This window comes from Poecilia formosa, unplaced genomic scaffold, assembly GCF_000485575.1.
Source record: "Poecilia formosa unplaced genomic scaffold, Poecilia_formosa-5.1.2 Scaffold19, whole genome shotgun sequence".
Lineage (NCBI taxonomy): Eukaryota > Metazoa > Chordata > Actinopteri > Cyprinodontiformes > Poeciliidae > Poecilia > Poecilia formosa.
Genome location: NW_006799958.1, coordinates 485,106 through 504,257, shown reverse-complemented (window position 1 = coordinate 504,257; position 19,152 = coordinate 485,106). Strand labels below are relative to the sequence as shown.

Here is a 19,152-nt window from a genome sequence, read left to right as displayed (position 1 = left end):
ATAAAACTAGATCTACATCTGCAAAATGTCTTAATTCAAGCCAGAATATTCTTATACTTATGAGCCACCAGCTGGTGGTGATAATGTTTGCTCAAACAACAAAATTAAGGAGAATGCTCTGAACATACATGGCTAAAGCAGATAGCTAGGCTAAAGTTTAAATGCTACCACCCAAGAGAAAGTAGAACTTTTAACAATTTGTGTGATTTACGAAAGGCTGCCAACGTTTCCAAGTCCAAAACAGAAGTTAGAATTTCAAAAGGATAAAACAGAGCAGCTTAGCTTTAATATATGTTTAGCCTTTGTGGGATCTGTTAGCGTTAAATTCGGATCAATTCATCTCTTTGCCAAGTGGATGAAATGTCTTCACTGTGTTATGTGGCAGAAATACCCAATCAAAAGTGGAAAAGACAAGAAAAGGCAAACCATTTGTACAGTTCCCACTGGAAAATTGTGCTCTCCCTCTGCATTTAGTGGGTGGATTTGTCAGCTGTCGTCCTCCTCCAACCTCTTCCTCTTCTACACGTTTTGATTCCACTCATGTCCCCCACTACTCTTCTTACAGCTGACCAACAGGAAAAGGAATGTTTTTGGCTTTTTATTCCCTGCTCTGTCAGAGATTGGTTGTTACTTAAAACCAACCTGACAAAGAAGAGCTATTTGTAACTACGCCTCATTGCCACTTAAACGTGAACATTTGCCATCATCATCATCATCATCACCATATGTTGTTTTACTTTTGCTATCTGAAGGATTTTAAATGGTTTAAATTGATACCAGCTTAAAACTCTGGCAGAGCAAAATCCCAAGGAAGGAATGGGAATATTTAGCAATGCTGGCTCCCAACCTGGGTCTATTCTTTGGTTTTACTTGTGTCCAAGTGATTTTTTTTTTTTCCTGTCAGCACATTTCAGTACTCTGCAGGCTGTGGGTTTGGACCATCTCAGCCCCAGCACTGGGCCTGGTTCTACCCACCCAAAATACACAGTAATTGGTGTGGTACTGGATGTCCTCTGCATACACCAACCCCTTGGTGAGTTGAGGTACCAGAAGGAGGAGGCAAGCAGGCAGTTTCGATAGGCCCCAGGGTGTCTTTACACATGTAGATGTGTGTGTAATCAGCTGTGCAATGACAGGCATTTGACCATGCTTTGTTACTGTGTTTATGTTCTACGGGTGCATGTTATGACTGGATCGGACCGCTGGAACTGTCTGGCTCAATAAAGCCCTGTTTGAGGAGTGGCAGCATGTCAAGTATTCCAGTCTTCCAATCTCCTCTTACTTTCTTTTCCCAAGATTTGGAAGTGTGTAGCCTGATATTTTAAGCATAGTTTTTCGTGCTATGTTTGCTTCATAGGTCGTGCGAGGGTAATCTGAGAGTAATCCTCGTTCTTAACCCGACGAGCTACCCGAGGGACGTCAAGATGCACATTTAGGAATAAAATGCTAAGTCAGACGTCCTGTGAGGCAAATCTTTTTCTTCCTTGTTGTGAAGTGCTTGAATCAGGGTTTTTCCAGTGTCCATTAGATTACCCTTTTTCAGCAATGCACTGACGATAGGTAATGAAATATGAACTTCCACTGTTAAAAAAGTTTCTTTAAATAAGTTTCCTTTTTGCGTGCTTGTATTAATTACATTGGTGCACAAGTAACCAGCTGAACAAAAAGTGTTGGTAAACAGCCTGGCGGATGAGAGACTTTTGACCAGTTTTGATGTAAATTCTGTTGCACTTCAGTCGCACGGGGTTCAGCTTTACCTGTTTGAACCACGATTTGACTCCAGTGACCTCTGAGCCTTGACAGATGTCGCTGTAGGAAGCTGGGGTAAAACGCAAACAAGGACATCACCCTTCCTAATGACTTGAACTTCTTCTATTGTCAAGCGATAAGATTTGATTTTAAACATGTTAAAAAGAAATGGGAAACAAAACACAAAGATGCATATTTATGAATGTACTCAAACGTAATTCCAATAAGGTGCCTCCTTCCTTTTGTGGCGTCACAGGAGGCATATTGGTTTTTTGAGAGGGTAGGTTTTTATTTTATCTACTGACAAACGAAAAACCGGACCATGGTGATTACGAACTATGTAAAATGAGTTTGACTGATCTGATGGTTTGTGTGGTCCTTTTATATATAATTATTCATGATAATTATGTTGACTTTAAGGGTTTTGTCATTTTTCAGACAAATCCCCTTTTCAAATGTCTGCTATGCCAGAAAAATGACAGAAGCAAAGTTTAATCTGAAAAAAAAAAACAGTTTTCTTAAGTCTAGATGCTGCTTTTGATTTTGGTACCACTTGATTTTTTAAATAGGAGTCATCCAAGGCTGCATTCGAACACAATGGCTGAATTACAAGGAACAGGAAGAGCTGCAACCCATTGTCAATAAACACCCACAGATTGTTGGCAAGTCCATAAGGACAAAGGGAAGCAGTTAAGATCCTGTAATCAAGGAAGGACGGAAAGAAAAAAAAAACATTTTGCTTTCGAAACCACAGCAACTGGTTTCCTCATATTCCACATACTTGCATTGTCTGTAAAGATGGAGGCTGTGCAACACAGTCGTAAACATCCACCTGTCTTTAAATTTTCCTTGTTGCGTTTTCAATACTGTTGCGTTTGTGCTGGATTTCTATTGGTGTTTCTGTTGGTTTAATGTTTTGAGGTGTTGACGATACCGCTTGCCTTTGAAAGAGAATCAGGCCCCAACATCTCACATGCTCCACCATACCTGACCCTTTTAACTGGCAGTCAGATTGTAGCAATTGGCACGTTTAGGCAAATTACTGTAGCTATTTTTCAGACATCTGTCATTCTTAAATGTCGTGCTTTTCAAATTTCAAGGGTGACTAAGAAAAGAGCCGCTGTCATTTCCTGTTTATACCATTGTGAAGCAGGAAATCACATACTGCTAATTAGAAGTTACTCAACATGAATGAATTTTAAGTATAAATAAATAAAAAAAACTGCTATATTTATTCTACAGTAATTTGTAGAGGTGTGATTAAGTATTAGATCTGATATTAAAAAATAATAGAAAATATTTCTTTTTTTCATTACTGAACAAATAGATTTGTTAAGTTGCTTTTTATAACTGTTTACATTTGTATCTGTATTTAGTTAAGATATTAAAAAAAAACTAAACAGTAGATATTTTGACATCTTTTTTATCCAACATTTAATAAATATTAAGTTGTTTTTTGTTTGTTTCCATTTCCATCTTTGTGTTTACATTTAGATTTTATAATTGTCAATACATTCAGTTACCATATAAGGGATTTGTGGGGGTCATTTCGTTGACATAATCCAGTTTATTAACCAGCAATGTAATCACCTAAATGCTACGCTGGAGAGTTGCAGCGCTTTTGGAACCATAAATGGTTTAAAGCTGTGCTTCGCCGGCCCTTTCCTTGTAATTTAGCTGTCGTGTAGTTTTAGTTCAGTCGAGACTAATTATGCCTGTCTGCTGAGACATTTATCTCATGCTGTCAATACTGAAGGTGTAGAAAGGTGTGTAAACATTTTAAAGACAGTTAATGGAGTTAAACTTTCCAAATAGGTAGCTCACTGCCATGTGTCCTTTGTCATTTGTGGTTCACATACAGGCTGTACTCGGTGATGTTGTGTCATAAATTTAGGCTCAGTGAAATAAATGCACACTGGAGAGGCATGTAATGACAACAAACGATGGGTTTGGTAAGAGCCCGAGAAAATCGCTCAGCTTTTTGCTCTGACAACTTAAAGCTTTATAAATATTGCAAATGTTTTAATAGTTTTTGTTATTAAATTTTTAAAAAAAAGGTGAGAACATTTTAACAGTGTGTTCAGGGCGACAGTTTTCCCACCCGACTGATCCATCGCCCCTCAGTAAAATCCCCAGCTTGTTTCCTATTATTAATTAAGATGCATCTTAATGCATCTTAATTAAGGTATTAATTAAGATGCAGGTGTTGGGAGGTTAGATGCTTCTTTGACCAATTACTAATAAGCATGTTTGTCACATAAATATAGAACCACCCAGCCCTTAATTATGCCAGCCGATGAGATCACATCAAAACCCTTTTGAAGCAAAAAAAAACAACAAAAAAAACAAACAAACAAAACAAAACAAAAAAATCAGAATCCAGAAAAGCAATGGTGCTTTTGTACTGGAAGGTTTATTTTGAACTCGTGAGGTGTGAGCACATTTATAGCACAAGACGTCCTCCGGCTCACATCTGTGCAGCTCCTGCGCTCTCAGACATATCCTTTATGCAATGTGACTGACACGGTGTCGGAGGACAAACCGTCTCTTCCACTCCCACGTTTCCATGAATAGCTACGGGGAAATAGTTGTCCACCTCTGTCACCCGACCTCATGTTTCGTAGCAACTGAATGTCTACAAAATACTACTCAGGTATGTTTTGATTTAAAAAAAAAGGCTTGGCAGGGAGGACAGGGTGCAGTTTCTGGGTGTGAGAAGAAGAAGTAGCAGCAGAAGAAGGCCATGTGCTGCTGCTGCTGCGTGCGTCACTTTTGCACTTGCATGGCAGGTTGGGTGGGACTTGTACATGCCTCTGATGTCATTCTTCCTGCTTTGGTTTGGTCCCCACCCTAATCCATCCCACAGGTGGCTTCGCCTCTGTCACTCAGCTCCTGTCAAGCAACCCCCGCCTCCTCTTTCATCTGTCTCTCTCTCTCTCTTTTTCTCTCTCTCTCTGTGTGTGTGTGTGTGTGTGTGTGTGTTCTGCTCCGGGTCACTTCTTATTTGCTGCACTCACACGCTCCTCCCTGCAAGCCGCTGTTCCCTGTGGTGACCTGAACTTTGGAAGCAATCAGTTGTAGGCTGGTCCCTGTCAGGGAGTTGTTTTTTTATTTTTTTTATTTTTTTCTCCTCCCCCCACCCCGTACCGTTTTTTTTTTTTTTTTTTTGAGCGATTACTTTCTGCGTCTGAGCACAGGGGAACAGCAATCATACCTGCTTTGTTCTCTGTCCAGGACAACCTTAACGTCTTCCTCAAGGCCTGTGGGAAGCTTGGACTAAAGGAGGCACAGCTCTTTCACCCCGGGGATCTGCAAGACTTGTCCACCAGAGTGACAGTAAAGTAAGTTTTGATCTTGCAAACGCTGCTTTACACCCACTCACCTCAGGATAAACTTTACATTAAGAGAACCGTCTGTCACCGTACTCTTACCTTTCGCTTTAAAGTGCCATGAAGCGTGAGTTTCTTCACATAAAGTGTGATTCCGGCTGTACTTAGATGTTGCTTGTGCTTCTTTCAAATGGAATGGCGTCTCACATCGCTCACATCACTCAGAGGTGATGTGAGCGATGTTATAATTTAACTTAACAGTTTGATCAGACAACGTCTTGCTGGAGTTACACACTGGGCTTGTTAATTTTCCATTCCACGCATTGTTTTGTTTTCAGTTAGCCACCTGTCAGAGAGGCATGTCGACCAACCAGTTCAGTTTTGCTCCAACTCTCAGTCTGTCTGCTGAGATGGACTGTTTATACAGTATTTTGCTGTGCAAGCAAAAACCAAAACACTTGAACACTGTTCAAGACTCAAACGAGGTTAGAGTGTTCACATACAGCAACAAGCTGAGGGGATTCATCCAGAGTTAGTTGGTTTCCCTTCAGTTGGGTCCGGTGTACTTTCTGTCAAACAAGTTACACCTAACTTGGCCACATAATTGCGCCGTTTAATTTCACCTCGGGCGTTATCACCTTGAGAAAGTAGTTTCACTTCCTGGAGCGTTTTCTTTGCTTTGATTCCTTCCAAAGTGTCATCCTAATAAAACAATAAAGCATGCACAGTCGGCATGTGTGCAATTGTGTGTGCGTGCGCTTGTCACATAGGATGTACTGTTGGACTCCAAATAAGCAAATCTGTCTTCTGTTTTATTGAGACACACCCTCGGCCCACAGCAGATGACAATCTGTGTTCAGATGCAGCTCACTAAATGTCTAAATCAGGGCTGTAAATGTAACGATAGCCCTTTGATGCGCTGAGCGTTGCATAAGATTTTCGCAGGGTATTGGCCGTAAAGCACTCTCGATATGACAGCAGAAAATTACCTTCCTTTTAATGGCAGCCAGATGAAGCAAACCAATATATCAGTAGGCGAATGCGGATAGAGGAAAAAACATAAGCGGCCTCAAAGTTCAGTTCTTCTGCTTCTGTTGAGTGAGTGAGTTCCCCCTTGTTCTATTCTTAGCTCTTTGGGGGCTGGTGGGGGGGATCACTTTGACAAGCTGGATTGATTGGAATGGTGTCGGCGCTCACAGTGGACGAGCTTTTAATAGATTATCGGTACGTCCTGCTCCGGCGTACAGTCGTTCAGAGCACACCTGCGTTTGTTTGCATGTGGCATTTAAAGTCGGGTTGGGTTTTAGCTGCTCTTTCATACAGGAATGTGGACATTGTTGCTGCTGGAAAGCGTCACGTTTGGTAAATTAACCTGAAGCTGTTTGTGCTCTTTGTTATCGTTTTTTTTTTTTTTTTCCTCTTTCACTCTTTTGAGAGTGGCCATAGATGAGACTAAAGGTATAATTACGTCGCTGCAGTCAAAGGGACCCGGCGCACAAAGAGGTAACATGAGTCGAAAATGCCAAACAAGGCTGCAGACGTGCATCCAACGGCTTTATTGCTGTGCAGCTTATCGGAGTCTAGGCAAATTAACTCCAGAGTGAGAGAGAGAGAGAGAGAGAGAGAGAAAGTTGTCTCTATCAGCTGTCTGAATCCTGGTGTTTGTCCAGCCTCCACTCCCCTAAAGCCCAGCCTGACAGGTGCTTTGCTTAGCGCTGTTGGATTTTGTTTCCTACTGTTGTTATTCTGTTTGATTAGAGATCAAAGATTTTCTTTAATCTTTTTGATCTCAGAATATTTTGCTTTTCTCTTTCCTTTTTAAGATCATCTTTAGAGTGGGGGCAGGGGGGCGATGAGGATAATCAACACTGTTTGGCATTACTTTCTATAAACATCAGCCAGAATGTGTATTCACCAAAGAATGAAGATCATCAATGTATATATTTCCAAATTCAGCATAATAAATAGTAAGCTGAAGCTTAAAGCCTAAATCAATAAATTGGGATAATTTTAATACAATACATTTAGCCTTACTATTATCTATGCGATGAAGGAACCGCAGACATGTCTAAACATATGTAGAAAATAACACTTAGTGTTGTACTTCTGTATCTATTTTTTGCCTCCTCTGATATTATTTGAACAGATTATTGCTAAAAATAAAATAGCTAACTTTCACACTCGGTTTTTACATCCAGTTATCCCTCAGGTTTAGAGCTGAAAATGATGTCTGATGTTTGAGTTTGCGTTCAGTCAGACACAGTTGAGCTGAAAATCATGTCATTCCGGTCACATCTTGTACGATTGTAAGACTTAATTCCATCAGTCATTGTTACAGATGCAAACATTTAGATAGTTAATCAGATAAAAACAGGACTACAAAGCTTTGGTGTTTTGTTGACCAACCAGTTGGTTACTTTGTTAATTTAATTAATTTGTTTATTCCCAATCATGCAACTGCTTTAAATTAGAGTCGTTGCGGTGAAAAACAATCCTCATTGATTTTTCCGGTGATTGGTCTTCCATATCATCGCGGTGCGCTGCGAAGCTGGAGTCAGACATCGACTGACAACGTGTGCTGAGAACACAGTTCAGTTCACGCAACGTTCTTGTTACGACAGCCATAAACGCAGATTGAATATCTTCCCTGACCTTTGAGCTGTGAAGATGCTGTAGTATTCACCTTCCTGCTATGCTGCATTGCTTTGTGTTGTGCAACGTTTGTCCTGATAAAGACCTTTATCAATCAACAGCCCGGTCGGTATCAAAATTTTATTGCAGCTAAGCAAATTCTTGTGATTTAGCAACACCCTGATAAGAAGGGGTGACTGTGCCGGAGGATTCGGACCAATTAAAGATTGTCATAAAAAAAAAAATAAATAAAGAGCAAATGTAACGCCTTTGTTTAAAATTGTGACCAGACTGGATCCGATGCATCACAGGAGACTGTGATTCACCAAACCAGCGTTGCTACTTTTCGTCATCTCTGCAGGAAACTGCAGCGATCCAGATGAGTCATTGAATTTAAAGATATTTGGAGGAATTCGACACCACCCACTGCCTGTTGACTCGCAGATTTATTTTGGGAATTATGCTTCATAGGCTGCACAACTGAGACTAAAACCCTGGAGAAATGAAGAAGGAGCAGGATGTAGGGGGGACTGTACCTATACGTAATGCTGGCAAACATTGTCTCAGCTGGGAGGGTGTGAGGCCTGGCCTGTGGCTTTGCCTCAAATCTTGCCTATCTTTCTTCGCTCTATACTGAATAAAACCCACCAGCCAACCAGAAAGTGCTAAAAAGACACCACTTTGAGTAACTCCTGGTCGGCTTACTGGGACCTGGTCTCCTTGACGATGTTTTGTTGAAAAACTACAACATTTTTTATGAGCCATTAAAGTGTTTTTCATTCCAACAACCCGCGTTACAAAACCTTACAAGCATCAACATCATAAAGATGACCTAAGAGATCAACCAGCATAACTTTATTAAAGGTTCTCATCGATCAGAGTCGTGTAGCTGGTTAAAACTTGTTTTTGTTCCCCCAGCCTGTCAAATTTAGCTTCTCTTTGTCTTGGCCCAACAAAAAAAGTGTCTATTTTCATTAAAGAGAGTCTGAAATCTATCCACTCTATGCAGTCTGTACCAAAAAGTGCAAAGATAATGTTGCCACATTAACAAATGTGTACTTTTGCAAAATGACGACTAAAGAAATAGGAAGGTGAGAAGAGGGTCGCTGCAAAATCAGTACTTTTAGATGGAAATAAAATGTATTAAAGAATTAAATAAGGGGTTTGTAATTCTATCAAATAGCCAAAGTACTTCAGCCATGACCTTTAAATATGCCACATACTTATTTTGAAGCCTTAAGTTTGGTAGCTTGTAGCTGCTAGCTACAAGCTAGCAGCTACAAGCTTGTAGCTTGTAGCTGTAGCTGCTAGCTACAAGCTACCAAGCAAGCAGAAAAATGTCTCATTCTGAGAAAAAAATAACTTGATGTAGTGACTATTTGTCCCAAAACTTAAATTCAAAAATAAAAAAAATAAAAACTCAAAAGTGACCAAAACAAAGGTGAATCCAACTCAAATAGTCACCTGATGCACCGTGGATTCTGGTTTACGCAGCACAAAGGATCAAAAAGGTCAAAATATAGTTTTTTGGCTTTATTTCACATTTCAGGCAAAAAGGTTACAGGCTTCTGCTTCTGCTCCTATTCCTGTACCTGTTATCTGACTCACGATTAGAGACTGATGTGACTGACTCTATAGGCTGGTAAAAAACCTTGTGACCACCCACGTGCATAATAAGCTGCCCAAGAGACCCACCTATTTATACCGTGAAATACCCACATCCCAACCTGAAGTTAATTAACTAATTAAGTGAATTCCTAATCAAAGAACAAAAATTCTAATGATAAATCACCTGGGAAATAAACAAAAAAGAATAAACTAAACAATTTAAATTCTAAGATTTAACTAAAAAATGGGAAAATAGCTCCTACGCTTAAGAATCAAAATAATATGCAATCAAAGCTCATTTCTCATGTCTCACATATGAACTTCTTTGTGGGCATGGTTAATACATAAATTAGTCAGAAGTTACTTGATTTGTTTTTTCTTTTTGCTCCCTGTGAGTGACCAGAATGTCAATATTCCCCTCATACGTGTCTGTGTATGTCCCTTTCGTCCCCTATTTGAATTCAAGGCCATTAGAGGTGTATATAGTGGAATATATAGGTTGGATATGAGTTGGATTGTTATTTTTAATTGAATAAGAAACCCAGGCATCTGCTTATTGACCCCAGTGACTTAGAAAATCAACCCCCTGCAGAGAGGTCCAAAGTCTCGTTTTTTTCCACAGTTTGATTGAGCAAATTATTGACAAGGTGTGACTGCTGCTCTCCCAAACAACAAAAATAAAAGAAAACTACTTAAGATGGACAGGTACATCAAGGTTTATGTTGCCATTCAGGAATTTCAAGGGCATCTTTGACAGAACAGAGGAGAGGAGTGCCTATGCAATGTGGTTCCATTATGTAATGGCTTTGTTTGGCTGCAGACCAAACGTCCGCACTACCACAAAAGGACATTTTTTGCTTTTCCTCACAAAGTTTCACTCGCCACACAGAATGTATTTTAGGTGGACATACACTGTACCAAATGATTTAGCTGTGTAAAATTAGTAGCTAAGTTCGACTGCGTAGAAAGAACGAGAGTCACGCCTAGTTTGTTGGTACTGAGGGTGTGGCTCACTGTGCACTAATGGTGCGAAGACGACGTTTCACAAAACCATTAGGTTTCATGGTTTTATGTAAAAGGCACGGCCATCACTGTTTGTCCGGTTGTGTAACTGAACAAGGAGCAATGCCAGGCAACCTTTAAAGTTTCCTCGTCTGCCAGTTGTGACCCCCGGCTGTACCAGGCCCAACACAAGGGTTATGTTTGTGCTCTGTATGCCGGCTGGAGAGGGAAATGCCAGCCTCACCCTGCTCCTTGCCCACAGAGGCTGCTGTGTCTCAGATAAGCACGCCACAATGATGTCCAACACTGTCGCAACCACAGCTGATTCCACTAATTAAACTGAGAGCAACTTTCTTTTTAGCACTGCTGAGATTATCTTGGATTGTTGCTGTGACCCGCAGCAGAGTTTTATAAAGCGGAGAGAGAGGGAAAAAAAACAGATTTATTTCTTATTTGTGTGGTGAGACAGATGTTGAAAGAGTGAAAGATTTTCATTTCTAAGGTATGTGTTTTTTTTATTTTTTATTGGGAAGTAGCTTGCTTGTCTTTGTGACATTGATGAAGCTGAGCAGGTTTGCTGGTATGTTGCGGTTTACTCTACATAGTTTCAGGCCATGTAAAAAGGTTTCACATATTTTGCTCATCACTCGACTGTAGATCTTAACATGTCTTTTCACTCGCGTTGCAGCACAAGCGAAAATAGGAAATTGGAAAGAGAATTTTCTTTGCTCTCTGTTAGGAAACTCATTTGTCTAAAATTTGAATAGTAGCCCATGTTTCCTTACTTCCTTTTTTGCATTTTTTGTTTAATTTATGTGTTGGCGCAACTCACGTCCACTCCTCGTGAAAACGATTTAAAAGGCTTGTCAGATGTTGATTATTCAGCTTTTTATGTCTGGTTTTTGATGTTCTCTATTGTGTGGTGTCTCTCCACAGTAAAACCTTTTTCATGTCATGATGAATACTTCAGATATTACCAGAAATATTAAAAATGATCCATTATGTGTGTATGAATTTTAACAAATTTGTTTAAAAAAGAAAAACATCTAATAGCCCGCCACTTTATTAGGTATTACAAATAAAGATTCAACCAATCACATGGGAGCTGTTCAGCAAATTTAGGCGTCTCAGGATGGAGAAGATGACTTGCTGAAGTTCAAACCAAGCATCTGGTGTACCTAATAAAATGGAAAATGGGTGTAAGTGTGAACGTGTTGCTATTTTGTCACTTGGTCCTGTGTCAGAGGATGTGTTTTTTTTGTTTGTTTTTTTTTTTTAGTTGTACACTCTGTGCTGTTTTGTACCAGACTCCTGATGTGTTTTTTTCCCCCAGTGATTTTGCTTCATCATATGAGAGCTCAGCTGATTCTGACATCTATGTGCGAGTCCTGAGGCACTTTTAAAAAAAGAGATCTTTTTGTTTACTCCTCTCCTTTGCTGCTGCTATTCCCAATGTATGACCTTAAATCTCCTTTTATTTCCAAGTATAATACTTTGCAACTGTTTTTTTTTTTAAAAAAGAAAGCATTGTTTTATTCTTTCTTTGCCGTTTTTTTTTCTTTGCCTATAAATTTGTGCAAGGCCCAACTGAAAAAAAAAAAAAAAAAACCCCGTCCACTTCAGTTTTCACTTCTGGCAAATGACCTTGTTGGAAACTCCTCGTGTGAGATGACGCACACTGGTGGGAAAGGGGATCTGCCACCCATCCAGTGAAATGCCATAAGCGGTTGAACGTTGCAGTGCTGTAATCACAGCAGTTTAACTCACTTAAGAGGAAAGAGTTCCACGTAAATACACAACATTCACTTTTGACGTACAAACAAAGAGCTACATGCTCCATGGAGCGCATTAGTTAGCTGCAAACTCAACGACTTGACTGTATTTCTCTTTCCGACACAACACAGCTGTTTTGGGGGCTGGGGGACTGAACTTGACAGCCAACAGAGAAAGTTCCCAACGACCTGGCAGTTTGCTAGAGAGACGACCTCACCAAGTGTTGCTGGTACACACCCAGGATTTAGTCCAGGCAGCTGCTGTGATACTTAAATGCTTTTACCAGGAGGCAAAAAAAAAAAAACACTCTACATGAAAAGTCTTCATCCTCAAATGCAGATGAGTAAATATAGTTTCTTATAGTTTCATAGTTATAGTGAAGGTAAACCAAAGTTGTTGAACCTCCTAATGCTGGTAGTTTTAAATGCATATCTACTTTCCGGCTCACAAACTTATTAGAAACTTTACTACTGCACAAAGAAGAACTTGCAAAGAAAAATACATTTATGCAGACGCAGATGTTGGGCAGCAGTATGAAGGAAGAGATAAAACTAAAATAACACTGCCTCTTAACGACAAACCGGTGTTTGCCCTGCAGCTCAGCTTGCTGCTGCAGGAAGCTAGAAAAGTAGCAGTTTTGCCATGAATGATTGCTTTAGAAAAAATAAGCAAATGGCATTTTTAATGCTTTTGGATATCTGCTCTGTGCCAAATTTTTGAGTGTATTCATTAGTGCCTCTGTACATGTTGAGTTATTATTGGCTAATTTTATCAGCAAAGTTGAAGATTTGTTGGGCAGTGTGCTACCAGGGCTCACCATCAGACTAGGTTAGTGAGAAACTTTTAATAAGATTTTAATATTTCGTATATAAATATTTATGTCTGTACTTATAGCTGTGCTTTATCAATAATTCTATGGTAAATATTTGCACTTAGCTTCAGCAGAAATCCTTCTTGCAATTTCCAAAAGATTTAAACGTACTGATGACACTTATTGATGAATAACAACGGTAAGTGTGTTTGTATTCGTATCTCACTTCTCTTTGAGTGCAGAAAACAGACTTTCAGTTCTGTGATCTTTGTCTGCCATGTTGCCCTCTGCTCTGTTGTTGTCATGATTTGGCGGTTTTGTGATGGTGAGAACCAACGCAGGGAACCAGCTTGAGATGATGACGATGAAAAGTTTAATAAGAAAGTCAGGTTCAGGCAGCACGGCAAAAGGCTTAGCAACAGCTAAATACCGGTAGCAACTGAAAATACAAGACTGAAAACGAGAGCTGAGTCGACACAGGACTTATCAGTTCTACTGTGACGACGACTGACGGTGACACACAAACACACAAGGATCTGACAAAGAACAGAGACAACAGGTGGGCTTAAATACACAGGGAGTAATCAGGGGGACTAGACACACCTGGGAAGCAAAAAGGGAGCAGAAAGAGCAGAAAACACAGACTCACAGGGGAACAGAACTAAATAAACTCAGAAAAACTTAGAAATAAATACACAAAAAACTCAAATCCTCACAGTTGTTGAGTGAGATTTTGGCGTGTTTGGGATTATTATCCCCTGGTTACAGCACCGTGTTTGTTTTAAGAATTTGCTGGTGTTAAATTTGATCCTTTCTATTTGTTTGACGATAAATAACTCTCGTGCCACTAGCTGTAACACTACACCAAAACACCCTTGAGTGAAAATAGTTTTTCTCCTAAATGCTGCTGCTTTTTCTCAGCACATTCCTGCCACCATATTTTATCCATTTACCTACTTGATTTTTTTTTTTATTTATTTATTTTTACAATGAGGTGGAGATTGTTTATAGTTGGATTTTTGAAGGTGGCACTGTCACTTTGAATACTTTGTGTACTTTCTACTTTAAAGATCTTCAGCAGTGTTAGTGTGACAGCATATTTGTCTTAAATTCTTGTTTGAAAAAAATGACTGTTGTTTTTCTTAAACTCAATTCTTGGTTGTAAAACAAAAGATGCAGATAACTGAGAAAGTCGTATTCCCAAATGTGAATTTTTGAAATCCTAGTCATTAGGTTACAAAAGTCAGTCAATTACAAGGAAGCCTTCTCAGATCAGAAGTTGAATATTTGTTTGAAGCACTTACTGTAAACATTACTGCGATGATTCCAAAAACATTAATAATCAAGAAGTTGTTTTTTTTGGCAGGGCTTGAATCATGATAGTAAGCATTTGTCAGTCAGCACACTTGAGGGTGTTATTTGAATTTTACATCACTCTGTGATTATGGCCTCAAAGGCGCATAATTTTAGTCTGCTTATTAGCCATTATCAGCACAACCGCATTAAATCAGGAACATGTTGGATGCAGCAAAGACGGAAGGAAGGCTGTAAATCATTTCTCTCTTCAGTGGCGTATATACCGACACATCTGTCACCGTAAGTGACAGGTAGACACGAAACACACAAAGGTGAGAGTCATACAGGGCTTCCAGGATGACGCCGTCGGCTTTGTTTTTTGTCTCCACGGGAAGTCAGATTTTTCCCTCTTAGGTGATTTACTGACAGTCGGGCCAGACTGCTGAGTCACAGAAAGAGAGAAAAAGCTCAGCTAATTCTTCAGAGAGTTTGTTCTCTCACAGCAGGGCTGTGCTTTGTGTCACGTTTCCGGTTGTTAGTTTTATTCCCATAAAAATGACAATCAAGAATCTTTCTTTAATGTCAAACAAATGTTTTGAGCAACTTATTGTTAGTTCTACATGTTTGAAAGCTAAAAGAAAAAAAAAGAAAAAAGAAAAAATCAGTTTCTGCTGTGCTTTGATGTTGTTGTTTTTTTTCCATTTCAGAAATAATGTTTGTTTTTCTCTGTGCCTCTGTGTGTTGTTGTACGGAGGGCTGACAGAAGTCAGGATTGTGCTCTCAGCTTCCAGCTCTTTCACTGCCCAGCTGACATAAAGCTCACAGCGATGCCCTCTGTTCTTTTATTGTCATTTGCAGTTTTACACAAACATCTCTCCTTTCTGCTCTTTTCCCACACAGGCATCAAGAGACAAACAGGAGGCTGAAAAATGTGAGTTGTTTTCTCATAAACCATCTGCCGGTCTGTGATTTGTTAGGTAATTATAAAAAGGTAGAGCTTGATTTATTTCAGGTACGGTGCTGTCAGGGACTGTACCTGAAGTTATGGTTTCTAAAGCATATCACTCCTTGTTCATTTCTACTGTTATATTTGAAAAGTTTTACAAACGATAGAGGGGAACGCAGAATCGCTACTTGTTAATAATTAACTCTGTGGAAAATGCTGACCAATAGAGACAGAGTCTATTAATTAAATGGAGAGCCAAGTAAAACCGAATACTAACGGCAATGATCCTTATAGAGTCAATTACATAAATACAAACAATTACAATAGAATATAGAATTTAAATGCAGTTGTCATTTCCACAACAATAAGATTCAACTGCCTCTAATGACCACTTTACCTCGCCGCACAACTCGTACTACAACAATCAGCATAGATTTTTTAAGCTATAACTATAACATGCATGACAAGGGACAGATTGAAATGTAAGTAAATGGTAAACACTGTGTCTTATGGTGCACAATCTATATAAGAGCAGATAAAACAGGTGTGTGCTTAACAAGCATTTGATTTCTTCTGCTCGCTTTAGGATAAGACATAGTAGCAGTTCTATTTTTACATTTTGCACATTTTGTATTAAATATTACAACACTTTATGAGGATATTTTTGTTTCACCTGCCTACTTTCCTGTTTGGTAGCTGAAATTTTAGCTCATATGCTCACAGCTGTATTCATTCAAATAGCTGAAAGAACAAAAGGCAAAAGGAAGACATTTAAAAACAGATTTTTATCCACTCTTAGTGGACAAGTTAAGGTAGACGTGGACTGAACAGATTTCTGACCTCCAGTAAAGCTTTGACCTGAAGATAAGTGTTTTAGCTGATTCTCAGTCTCTGTTTATCAGTGTTCAAAGTATTTTTCCTAGACTTCCTGACTCAACGTATGATTGATTATTTGTTTGTAGCAGTGGTGAGCAGTCACTGCAAAATAAAAGTTTTGGTTGTTATTTTGAAAGACGAAAAACAAAATGATTAAAGAGCCATAAACGACTACCGTGGTTAGCATTTACCAACTGTAAACAAAAGCGTTTCTGTGTTCTCCCTAAAGAGTGTTGATCCTGATTTCAGCCTTCAACAAATCTGCTAAAAATTTTCAAATCCAACAAACAGCACGACAGACCATGCCTAAAGCTCAAAAGCATAAAAACAATCAACATTGCAGTATTTTGTCCGCGCCAACAAGCTAGCTTTGGTAGGGCTAACTTTGAGAATTATTTCTTCAGTCACAACATCCGCACTGAAGAGCGTGACCTGAAAGGGCTTAACGTTAGTCTTTACTGAAGGGAAAAATATTTTAATACTGACTAAACCGTTACTGCTCAGGCCTGGTCAAGCTGAAACGTTTGGTCACCAGCTAATTTTTTTTTTCTTTTTTTTCTCAGTGCGTCTGCAATTACAAGTTGCCAAAAAGAAAAAAAAAATTGTGAAGCGTTTTATGCATGCTTGCACAAGATATGAATGCTTCTTGTTTACCAAAATCTCTGGTATGCATTTGTGTTCCACAATACAAAAGAAAATCCAAAACAAGAAGAACATTAAAAACAAAATGAAATAAAGTGCAGCATACTAATATGAAAAGACAGCTCAGCAGGAGGTCTGATGGCTGTTATTATCACAGTTTTGCAGTAGGAAATTGAGCATAGCTCTATCTGAAAAAAAAAAAGTAAGAATGTGCATATTTAACAAACTGCAACAATTTCCCAGATCGTATATAAGCACAGAAACAGGACAATAGTGGAAACACTATAAAGATGTTTTATGAATCTGTTTTGATGGATGTTTGTCAAAACGTTTTGAGCTAAGTTTCTAAATGTCCCTATGTCAATTTTGTCTCTGTGTATTTTGAACTTGGGGTTTAACCTTTCATGTCGTTGAGAGCCACATTAATTGTAGGAGGCTGTTGATGTGTACTTATTTGTTGGTGAAATTGTATACTTTGCTGTACGGCTTTATGATGTGCTGTTTTCTAAACGAGCCTAGAAATCAGACCAGAACAATCACCTGCCTTAGCACAGCATAAATCATTCACCACTGAGGGCAAAAGTGCAGCAATTGCTTGATAAATATACATCTCTGGAAAAAATTAAGAGACCCCTGAACTGAACCCCATTGAAAACCTCATGGTTATAACACCAAACATTGATTTCTGAACTCTTCCTGAGTTAAAACGTTAGTATTGCTGTTTCTAAATGAATATGAAATTGTTTTCTTTGCATTATTTGAGGTCTGAAAGTATTTGACAATTTCTCATTTTCTGCAAATAGATACTAAAATTTTTACTTGGAATTTCAGAGACATGTTGTCAGCACTTCATGGAGCAAAAGAACAATGTTCGTTTTACTCAAACATATATATATATAAAGTAAAATCAGACAAGCTGAACATTTAAAGTGGTCTCTTCATTTTTTCCAGAGCTGTATATTCTCTGATGGTTATTAAATTTTGCCATTTTTTATTTACTGTCTGTTTTTTTGTTTGTTTTTTTTGTCTCCAGGTTTTAATCACCATTTACTGGCTGGGTAGAAGAGCTCAGAGTGATCCTTTCTATGATGGACCTTACCTAAATTTCAAGGCCTTCGAGGGATTATTGGGCACCGCACTATACAAGGTGAATTCCTTTTCGAAGGTGTAATTGTACCTCTGGGCTCTATGACCTGTTGAAGGCTTAGCTGTCAGCGTGTATTGAAATCCTCTTTTACAGTCACTGCTCAGTACATTTGTGAATCCTCCCTGGTATGTGGACTATGCGTGAGGACGGCCACAGACGGCCGAGGGAGCCCGCGCTCTGGTGGGCGGCGAAACCAGCATTGCGTTAAGTCATAAGTGACCTGATCCCTTGACTCAGCTATTTTCATCTTGTTTACAACGCGGCACACATAGTTCACATGTTAAAATAGCCACTTCTTTTCCTCAGAGAGGCATTCCGTCCCTCCCGTCCTGCCCGTGCCAGTGTTGAACTTGGCACCTTGTGTTTCGCGTGGATTTATGGCTTGTGTGTGAGCCCTCTGTAATCCACTTCACTCCAGGGATTTTTTGGTAATAGGAGTTGGTCAGGGCACATTTTGTACATTTAGCCACGTTAATCCAAGTTCAGTGGCTCTTGAGGTTTTGGCCAGGTTTTAATTTGTTGACCTCTATTGTCTGGCAGGATTTGGAAGATTACAGATCAGAAAACCGTCTTTCTCTTTAAATCGCTTGACACGTTTTGGCTTGTTCGGTGCCCTCGTGTTTAAAGAGGCTTTTATGTGTTTGTGTGCAGCGACGTTCTCGTCTTGTAGTAAACACAGTCATTAAGGGTGTGGGGATGAAGTTTGTTTTGACAGAGATGGCAGGAAGGAAGAAATGATGATGTTTTTCGATGCAGATTTCGCCATCCGTCACCCATTATAACTCATTGTATGTTTACAGTAACCACGTCAACACAGACTTTAAAATCTACCTGGGAGATCTCGCGCACCTCCGCCCCTTTACACACTCAAAGGAGCTAAATATTAGAACTGGCACAGTGTCATCCAGATGCGTTGCTGACTGTGTGCTTAGGCATAAAAAAGGTATTAAGCACCCACGTTATTTCTGCCAGTTTGCATACAATCATTATTGGTTGAAGTACTTCTGAGGCTTTTAATTCTTTATTGTTTGAATCTTTCTTTCTTTCCCTTTCTAGTTTGATATTTGACTACTCTTTCTATTTAATGAAGAGTTAATTTCAAGCAGATGGCTTCCTGCCACTCGCCCGGCTATTAAACAGGGCACGTTAGTTTTCAGGGCCTTTAGGTTAGCGCTTTGGAAAGAGACAGTCAATGTCAGCCTGATTTAGTCATTTGAGCCAGTTTAAATGTCGGTTTGCGGTCGTTTGTGTCACTGAGTTCGCACAGATCAATCTTTGTCTTCTCTGGCCATGAACCCTTTGTCCATGAGGGCAGCTTCCAATTTTAGTTGAGTTGGTACGT

General features: G+C 39.4%; 1 protein-coding gene across 13 annotated transcripts in view; it reads left to right on the top strand.

The window, feature by feature from the left end:
- The window catches only part of LOC103134851 (LIM domain only protein 7), a 60,552-nt gene that overhangs the window by 14,939 nt on the left and 26,461 nt on the right, over positions 1-19,152 (top strand). For all 13 annotated transcript variants that reach the window (XM_016669003.1, XM_016668995.1, XM_016668994.1 and 10 more), the window contains 3 exons: positions 4,984-5,090; positions 15,100-15,130; positions 17,697-17,810. In XM_016669003.1, coding sequence (XP_016524489.1) covers positions 4,984-5,090; positions 15,100-15,130; positions 17,697-17,810 — 252 coding nt within the window. The remainder of the gene's footprint in view (positions 1-4,983; positions 5,091-15,099; positions 15,131-17,696; positions 17,811-19,152) is intronic.